The sequence below is a fragment of the Zonotrichia albicollis genome, chromosome Z, assembly GCF_047830755.1.
Source record: "Zonotrichia albicollis isolate bZonAlb1 chromosome Z, bZonAlb1.hap1, whole genome shotgun sequence".
NCBI lineage: Eukaryota > Metazoa > Chordata > Aves > Passeriformes > Passerellidae > Zonotrichia > Zonotrichia albicollis.
In genome coordinates, this window is record NC_133860.1 from 7,812,678 (window position 1) to 7,822,252 (window position 9,575).

The 9,575-nt window shown below is 48.5% G+C and overlaps 1 protein-coding gene across 4 annotated transcripts in view; it reads left to right on the forward strand.

The window, feature by feature from the left end:
• Positions 1 to 5,773, forward strand: part of SMAD7 (SMAD family member 7) — a 28,735-nt gene extending 22,962 nt beyond the window's left edge. For all 4 annotated transcript variants that reach the window (XM_074532640.1, XM_074532639.1, XM_074532638.1 and 1 more), the window contains exon 5: positions 4,486 to 5,773. In XM_074532640.1, the coding sequence (XP_074388741.1) occupies positions 4,486 to 5,024 (539 nt within the window). In that variant the 3' untranslated portion in view covers positions 5,025 to 5,773. The remainder of the gene's footprint in view (positions 1 to 4,485) is intronic.
• Positions 5,774 to 9,575: the final 3,802 nt, after the last annotated feature.

Below are 9,575 nucleotides of genomic sequence, written 5' to 3' on the forward strand. Positions count from 1 at the left end.
TGAGTTGTTGCCACAGATACTGGTGATAATTTTGACACCCTTGATGTGGTCAGCTGGAGCAATGCTGGTGGGTCAGATAGCTCAGTGTGTGCTAAACTTGCTCTTTTCTTTCAAGGTTGGTTGACTACAGGAAAACCTTTAGCTGAAAAAAACAGAACAAAACTCAAAGATCCCCAGTCTAGCTCCCCTTTACATCCGTGAACCTGGCATTGGGACAAGGCTGAGATCTGAAGGACAACACAGATCTAAAACACCCCCAGGAGACAGGAGCTGTGTTGTTTTAGTATATTATTATTATTTTTTTAAATTCAATTTTTCTAAAATGCTTTGGTTCTCTGTGAATTAAAAATAGAGAACTTCTTCCTCCCAAACTCCTAATAAAACAGCTGGAGCTTGGAAACAAAAAGTAAAGTATGGATGACATGCTTTCATCAAATTAAAACTCACCATGTGATGGAGAGAAAAGCCACACCAGAAATTTCCAAGCAAGGGGAGATGTGATTCCTTCTGCCATAGCTTGGGAGAGCCAAGTGTGGGACTTGACAAATTTGGGTGTTTCTGTGGTGTGAACGTCCCATACCCACCGTTGTGGGTATGTCCTTAAATGTGGATTTATCCTTTACTTTACCCACTGTTGTTTCTGCAGCTGTCAGTTTTTTGGGGGGGTATTGCTTTGGGATCCCATCCTGCTGGATTTTGAAGCATTTTCAGCAGGATCCTGCCCTGAGCCCACAGACAGCATTTCTCCCCATTGTGGAGAAATCCTGACTTTTATTGGCTTTTATTGGGAGAGTTCAGGCAGGACCTGATGGTTTTGGAGGTCAAGGCAAGTGATGGGGAACCTCACAGCCTCTTGTGCTTATTGGGGAGTTGAGACTTACCTGGGATGATGCTTTTATGGAGGACAATGGATGCATTGGCAAAACTGGGGCGGCCCCTCAGGGAAATCTAGGAAGGTGTAAAAAATATGGGAAAAAAAAGGAAAGAGTTTTCCATTGGGGATGGGATATGGTGTAATATCAGGGAAATCCAGTTAGGTGTAAAAAATATGGGGAAAAAAAAAGGAAAGAGTTTTCCATTGGGGATGGGATATGGTGTAATATCAGGGAAATCCAGGAAGGTGTAAAAAATATGGGAAAAAAAAGGAAAGAGTTTTCCATTGGGGATGGGATATGGTGTAATATCAGGGAAATCCAGGAAGGTATAAAAAATATGGGAAAAAAAAGGAAAGAGTTTTCCATTGGGGATGGGATATGGTGTAATATGGCTGTGCTGGAGCATCACTGGTGATGAACCATCAGCACCAGAATGACAAAGATGTTACCCTGGGGGTTTTGGGGCACTGCCTTGGTTTCTCCCCTCTGTGAGGGGCCAATGTGAGTGGCTGTGCTCTGCAGACCTGGCTGTGAGTGATCAACACAACCAATTCCCCAGATTCCTCAGGGCACACTCACTTTATTTTCAGTTGTTCCTATACTATTATTTTCTCACAATGAGCTTGCACAACGCGCCGGGGGGAGCCTGCTGGAGCCCCAAGGCAGGCTGTGATGGAAACCATGGAAAATCCTAACAACCCAGCGATAGCAGCAAATGGAGGGACCCTTAATAACGAAATAATGGCGCAGATGTTTACAGCATTAAACATTATCATTGTTTGCTGGGACATGGGAACGCTCCCAGTTTGCTGGGAGTTTTCCAGGCATTTAGGAGGGGATGTGTTTGCACCGAGGAGCTCGTAAAAACGATGCTTTTAACTCAAAACAGGCATCCCAAAGGGTTTGCAGCCGCCTATGGGCTGTGGCACACGGGGACGTGTTGGGGAGGATGTGGCTGTGAGTTTTCCTGGGATCTGGGGTTTTGTGTGAGGTTGCAGCAGGCAGAGGAGGGAGTTTGGATGGTGGGTGCCTGCCATGACCCCAGGTTGCACGGGGTGAGCCCGGCAGGGTGGTTTTGAGCTTAATTCTTCTGTTTGCTTCGTTTGCACAGATCCGTGATTATTGCCACCAAAAAAAGCCTTTTGGGGAAAAAAAAAAAAAAAAAAAGGAGTCTGTCACTGTAGGAAGCATCTCTTGAGTCACTTTTTCCTTCTCTCCTGCCACCTCCTCTCCTGCCAGAGTGATGCCTCTGGTGGCTTTTCCCACCCCTTTTCCTGGCGGATGCCAGCGCCAGGGAGGAGGGTGGGAGCAGGGGGGCTCCTCTGGGGTCCCACAGCTGCAGAAAGCAGCTTTGGGGTGGCTGGCAGGGAGGCCTGAACCTGTTTGTCCCAGCTGAGCCCTTGTATTCTCATGGATTTCTGACTAGACATGCAGTCAACAGCTGAAGCCCGCAAACGGAAGAGGCTCTGGCATATTTATCCTCTGTGCTGGCATCAGCTCCTTAAAAAAAACTCCAACATCCCGGATTACCTAAGATTCGTCCTTGAGGTCTGGTCACCCCATGTAATTCAGAAACCTAGTGGGATTCATTCATGAACTCCCAGCCCTCCATAAAGGTCCGTTCATTCATCGCCAAGGCAGTTTTCTATTTTTTCTTTTTTTTTTTTTAATTATTGGTAGGTTTGGTTTTTTTTTTTATTTTCCCTAAATGCTCTAGCAATTAAATAGCTCTCTGTAAGCAGCAGTGAACTAGTTGTTACATGGCCTTCGCTAATGCAAGCACAAGCACTGGGTGAAGAAGTTATTTTTTCCCCCCTGCCACCTCCTAAAAGGAATGGTTTAATGTTTGAATCAATAAAAACATGTAGGAATTTCAGTAGGGGTACAATGGCTCAAAAATTTCCCCAGCTGCTTTGAAACAAAACCCAAAAGGCTCTGAACATCACTGGAAGTCTGATAGTGAGGAGGGAGGTAGTGGGTGGTTAACAGAGATCCCCCTTTGGATTGAGGAGCATCCTTCCCCCGGATCCAGAACAACCCTCCCAGATTCTTCCCTCTCCCAGGCAGGGGATGGAAACTCCATCCTGGGGGTGTTTCCTGCCCCTCTGGATGCACTTCAGCATGGATGGCATCCCGTCTGTGGTAGTGGGGAGGAAATAACCCAAACTGCCCTCCCTGCCCCTCCTGAGCCCCAGGTTTCAGCAGGACATAAAATTACCCACGACTGAGTCTTGTGAGGCACCAAAAAGGGAGTGGAAGGACAAACTGGGGTGCACCTCGACAGATGCTGTGCCAGGGACCACCCCAGCATGACCAGAACCCCCATCCCTGGTTTAACCTGGGAATGAGGGTCCCTATTTTGAGACATCCACAGTCAGGCCCATTTTTAGTAGCTGCCTCCAGCAACTGGAGAAATATTTTCCTCGCTGGCATAGAAATGAGGAAATTAAAAGTGTGTGGCTGGGCTTTTTTTTTTTTTTTTTTTTTTTTGTCTCTCTTAAAAGCACAGCGCAGGGCTTGAACGAGATGGGAGGAAAACTGGGAAAATGGGCTTATGGACAGCAAAAACCAGAGAGAGCAGGCAGCCATGGGCAGGGAGGGGTTGGAGGGGGCTGCAGGAAGAGCTTTTGGCTGCTGGGTCACCCACCATCCCAGCTCCACCAGCTTCTCTCATAGTTCAGGGGATTATTTTGGTAGCGCTCACTAACTCGCATTCCCAGTTTGTTTTTTTTTTTTTTTTAAATACTATTATAGAGATGAATAGTTCCCAGGTCTTAACATGCCTGCTGAGGCTGGGAGGAATTACCCGGCGAGCAGCGCCAGGCTGCTCGGGATCCTCCTCAGGAAAAGGGGCTTTCTCACATTTTTTCCCTCCCCCTGCCTTGCTTTTTCCTCCTACATCATTGCCGTGCTGCGTGGGGTAATTATGGGAAAGGGAGTTGAGAGAAGGGCTGCACAAATGAATTTCTGCCTTTTTTTTTGCAAGTTTTTAGGACTTTTTCGTTAACCTGTGTGAGATTTTTTCGTTCTCTCTGTCTTTTGGTGCTTCCCAGAGGTTAGGGGGCATTTTCTGTCCCCATACTGCCCATCACCCAGGCCCTGCAGGCAGGGAAAAGCCCCACACACCAGAGCAGTCCAGTTCTCATCCCCTCTGGTCCCATGGGATGGCTTTCAGTGTGGTTTTCTTAGCAGCAGCTCAGTTTTTTCAGTGTCTGTGCACAGTACATTGTCATTTATGGGAATAAATCCATCGTTCAGTAGGTGAGAATCGGGAGGTTCAGGTGTTTGGTGGCACAAGCATCTTGCCTCTCCTGCTAGCACTGGAGGCGGTCCTGGTGCTGGTTTGGGTGAGGGTGGCTGTGTCATTGGAACTGTAAATTCAGCCAGAACTAGGCACTGAAGTGACAGAGGAGTGCCATTTCCAAGTTCTGAGTTCTGACTTCCAAACCTGGAAATGTATTTTGGAAGTAGTGGATGCACCGTGGACGTTGATGTATGCGTGGAGAGGATCGTGGAGATGTGGGCAGGCAAGGTCCTGCTGGTTCTGCATCACTTTTGGCTCCTTCATTCCCGTGTTGCTAAATCCCTCCTTTTTCTTTCGCCCCTGCAGATTCTCAAGTTCTTCAGGAGCCAGGGGATAGGTCACACTGGTGTGTGGTGGCATACTGGGAAGAGAAGACACGCGTGGGTCGGCTGTACTCTGTCCAAGAGCCCTCCCTGGACATCTTCTATGATCTACCTCAGGGGAATGGTTTCTGCCTCGGGCAGCTCAACTCGGACAACAAGAGCCAGCTGGTGCAGAAGGTGCGCAGCAAGATCGGCTACGGCATCCAGCTCACCAAGGAAGTGGACGGCGTGTGGGTGTACAACCGCAGCAGTTACCCCATCTTCATCAAGTCGGCCACACTGGACAACCCCGACTCCAGGACGTTGCTGGTTCACAAAGTGTTCCCAGGGTTCTCCATCAAGGCTTTCGACTACGAGAAGGCGTACACCTTGCAGAGACCCAACGACCACGAGTTCACGCAGCAGCCGTGGACGGGATTCACCGTGCAGATCAGCTTTGTGAAGGGCTGGGGCCAGTGCTACACCAGACAGTTCATCAGCAGTTGCCCCTGCTGGTTGGAGGTTATTTTCAACAACCGATGACTCGAGACAGAGTGAACTCATGACATCTATACTACTTTGCTGCTATTACTTCCTTCTGAGTGCTTGCTTTTCATGCAGACTTTATTTTTGTTGTTGTTTTTTTGTTTCGTTTTTGTTTTTGTTGTTCGCCCTTCTTCGTTTTGAGAAATAGCTTATGAAAGATGATTTTTTTGTTGTTGTTTGTTTTTTTTGTTGTTGTTGTTTTTGCCTTTGGGGTATTTTGATAAATATATCTATTTTTTAAAAGTGTGAATGACCAATAACTCTCAGAAGGGCGAGAGAAGGGTGCAGTTGGGGATAGATCACATGAGATAATTACTTCACGCCTCTCAAAAAGGATTATCCAATGGGGATCGATGGATTTGAAAGCCACTAGCTCTATGTTACAGCTCCTTCCTTTGGACAGCACAAGGAGATGACTGTGTTTCTGTAGGCACCACCTTCCTTCCCAGTGACGGCGACACCGAGACCCTTCCCCAGCAGTGCTGACCCCGCGTTGCCGCCGAAGGATGGTGCAGAAACCTTCCCAGACAGGTCCTTTACCGACCTCCCGTGTTTCTCTTGTTGCTGGGTTCGTGTCTTGTCACTGTGTTCGTTGTTCCACTGCTTTTTCTATGTTTGTTATGATCGTGGATTGATGTAAAGGGGAGAGAACAACAGTGGAGGGGACTCCGGGCATGGCCCGCGCTTTGATCATTTGAGCTGAGATGAGAAGTGACAGAATTCTAAACCTAAAAAAAAAAAACAAACCAATTTAGAAATTACAACTAAAGAAAAACAAGTGGGGAAAAACAAGAGAAAAAGTGTTCACAACAGTCGGTGTGTCATAACCTGCTAAGATCAGGTTATCCAGGTACCATCTTATCTGGAAATGCAGTTGTGCTTTCATTTCTTCTTGAATTCATACACGAGTATGATACTTTTACACTGTTCTTAGCTCAATGAGCATGTTTAGACCTTAACATAAGCTATTTTTCTAAATATAAAGGTTTAATTGAACAAGAGAGCATTCTTCTTGGAACTTTAGCATTGTAGTGCTTTGGAAAAACACCCACACAAAAGAAAGGACTCCTTAAAAAAACCCTGAGATTTATTAAAGAAAAAAAATGTATTTTATGTTATATATAAATATATTATTACTTGTAAATATAAAGACGTTTTATAAGCATCATTATTTATGTATTGTGCAATGTGTATAAACGAGAAAAAAGTAAGAAAGATGCACTTTGCTTTAATATAAATGCAGATAACAAATGCCAAATTAAAAAAAAAAAAAAAGAGAACACAAGATTGGTGTTTTTTCTATGGGTGTTATCATCCAGCTGAATGTTTCTTTTTCTAAAGGAGTCTATGTTCCATTAAAAAATAAAAATGTACACTTGATCCCAAACTCTGCTAAGTGGCTTTTTTGGGGGTGTGGATGGAGAGGTGCTGCTCTCAGTGGGTGCTGCGTGGGGTCAGGGGTGGGAGCACCCACAGCGCCCACCCTGGGGCCCCTCTGGGGTGGGTAACACTGGGTGGAATTGTCCTGAGCCTGGGGCCGCCCTGGCCTGGTTCAGCTTTTGGCTGCCCAGTTTGGGTGCACCCCATCAGCCCAAGGCTGGAGGAACTGGCTGCCCCAAATCCCCCTGGTTATTTTTGCTGTTGTTCCTATTTCTCCTAATTTCAGCCTGAAGGAACCCCCGTGCTGGGGACACAGCTCCTGACCCTGTCTCACAAATACTGGGCCAACCTTGTGCTCTCTGCTGGGACACAGGCTGCCCTGTGGTGAGGAGGAAAATATCAGGAGGAAGCCAGTCCTTGGGTTTTCCTTGGCTATTTGTTACCCATTTCATTTCCCATGCCTCTGGAAATAAAGGTGGTAGCTCCTTTTGCCCCCTCACCCTGCCTTTAAGCATTCCCTCCTTGCACGCGTGCTGTGCCAGGGAGAAATCCCCACGGATTGTTCCTGCCTTCCCTGGAGCAGCACCTTGAGTGGAAACCTCCAGAATCCTGGAGGCTGAAGAAAATGGACAAGAGGAATGTCCAGATGGGCTTGTGAGCTCCTACCCTACGGAAGGGCAGGGATGGACCCCAGGAATGTGACCCCTCAGCAGGTCAGAGAGCCCCAGCTAGGGCTGTGCCCCCTGTTCTGCCCAGGTGTGGCCTCCCCAGAGGGATTTGCTGCCACCCAGTCTTTGGGTGCCTCCAAATGGCCTGTGCCTTCAGCTGGGTCCATGGCACTGGGCACATGAGCCAGCCCCAAAAGGGGTTTTTATTGTGGGCCTGTTTCAGTTTCCAGGCTCTCTCCTCATCCTCCAGGCAGGAATCAGCATGGGAAGCTGAGGCAGGATGGAGGCACCCACCCTGTGTCACTTGCTGTGCACTAAGACAGGCCCAGGAGGGCAAGAACCCTCCCAAACAATCCCATCTGTGCTGCAATTTGGCACATTTCTGATCTGAGCCACCAAATGTGAGCTGCACCATAATGACGTGGCACCTGCGTGGTGCAAGGGCCAGGCTGGCAGGGATGGCATCCACCAGGAGCTCCAGGATCACCTCAAAGGCCCTGCAGGTCAAGGATGGAGCAGACCAGTGCCTCACAAAACCCCTTGATTATTGCCCTTGAGTTGTGTAGCAGTGATCTGGGTGAGCAGGTCTGGGACCTGCGGTTGGAAAGATCACTCCAAATCCAGGCATATGACCAGGTCATGCTGGGGTTGCAGCTAGCTGTCTAAGAATCACAAAAATCAGAAAAAGTAATGAATGTTTTTTGTTTGCAAGGGGCCTTAAGCTACTCGAACCCCCTGCCATGGGTAGGCACATCTTCCATTATCCTAGGTTGCTCCAAGCCCATCCAGCCTGGCCTGGATCATTTCCAGGGATGGGGCAGCCACACCTGGGTGGTTTTTACTCTGGATTAACCAAGAGATTGGGAATATTTGGTTCACTTGTACTTCTCCGACCTCCAAGCTGTGCTGCTGGGTCTGAAGCCAGAAGAGGTGAGATGATAGCTTTAAGCTGAGGGGTGGCACCAACTGAGACACATGGACAGCCACAGAATTCTGCACTGCAGAGGTGTTCTCGTGTGTTTTCACCTTGTTCCATAAGGTACACACTGTATCCTGGTGGTTAAGGCCCTGAAACCAAATTGTAGCATAGATGGCTTTGTCCCTTGAATTAAGATCTGATTTTTGTCCTTGCACATTAGCCCATGAGATATGACCAAATCATTTAACCGTCCTGTTTTCCAGGAATCCCACTCATGAGGTGCAGAGGTTACAAGAAGCCGCTCATCCTGAAAGGGAAAGTTGAAGGTACTGTGCCCATAATCAAACTCTTCCCGGCAGCTTTTTGAAATACAGAAATACTGCCAGGGCTGGAGCCCCTCTGCTCTGGAGCCAGCCTGGCACAGCTGGGGCTGCTCAGCTGCACCAGAGAAGCTCCAGGGACACCTCAGAGCCCCTGCCAGGGCCTGCAGGGGCTCCAGGAGAGCTGCACAGCCCCTGGGGACAAGGCAGGCAGGGACAGCAGCCAGGCAATGGCTCCCAGGGCCAGAGGGCAGGGACAGATTTTGGCCCATTGGGAATGAGGAATTGCTGGCTGGGAGGGTGGGCAGGCCCTGGCCCAGGGTGCCCAGAGCAGCTGTGGCTGCCCCTGGATCCCTGGCAGTGTCCCAGGCCAGGCTGGATGGGGCTGGGAGCAGCCTGGGACAGTGGGAGCTGTCCCTGCCCATGGCAGGGGGTGGAACAGGATGAGCTGTAAACTTTTCTGTTGTTCTATGAAAATGCAAAGAGGAAAATTGATCCAGCAAAGCCAGAGTCTGTCTGTGGAGGTGTGCCCGTGATGGGTGCAGTGCTGGTGGACTCCTGTGCTGTTTGCAGGGCGCAGTGAGGAGGGTCTGGCATATCCTCCACAACCCCCTTTATCCTCACCCTGTGTCCTTTCCCCTGGCTGGACCTTCAGCTGGATGTGCCTTTCCAGGTCAAATATTAAAATCATCTGGAGAGTGACCTGAAAAGCCTGGCAGATCGCTTTATTCTGTGAGATCTTTGCTTGCACTCATCTGTCAAAACAAAAGGCTAGGCAAGGCTGTTCACAGTAAGAAAGCTGAGAAATAATCAGCAAAACTCTGGCTTTTCAATACCATGACAGTTTTAGCTGAAATGTTCCTGCCCTCACCTCCTGCTGAGCTAATTTTATCCCTCATTCAACAAGAAAATAAAAGAGAACATGACAGAAGGATGCTGAGCACCAGTTCATGTGTGTCCCCATTCACTCGTTCAGCTCTGGGGCGAGCGGGAGGTTAAAACAAGACTAGAGGTTAAGCAGGGAGGAATTTCCCCTTGCCAAGAGTTTGGCAGTGCTGTAATTCCATCTTCAGGGCTGGGAAAAGCTGCAGCCACACAGAGCAAAGTGCTGACCCGGTACAAACCTGGTCTGGGCAGAAACACAGATGAAGGAGCTGCGGACAAGGACAAAGCCAGCTCCCTCCAAAATGAAAATGCTGATGTCCAAGTCAGTCCTGGACAGCAACATGATGATGATGATGACGTCCTTCTTGCTTCAAGC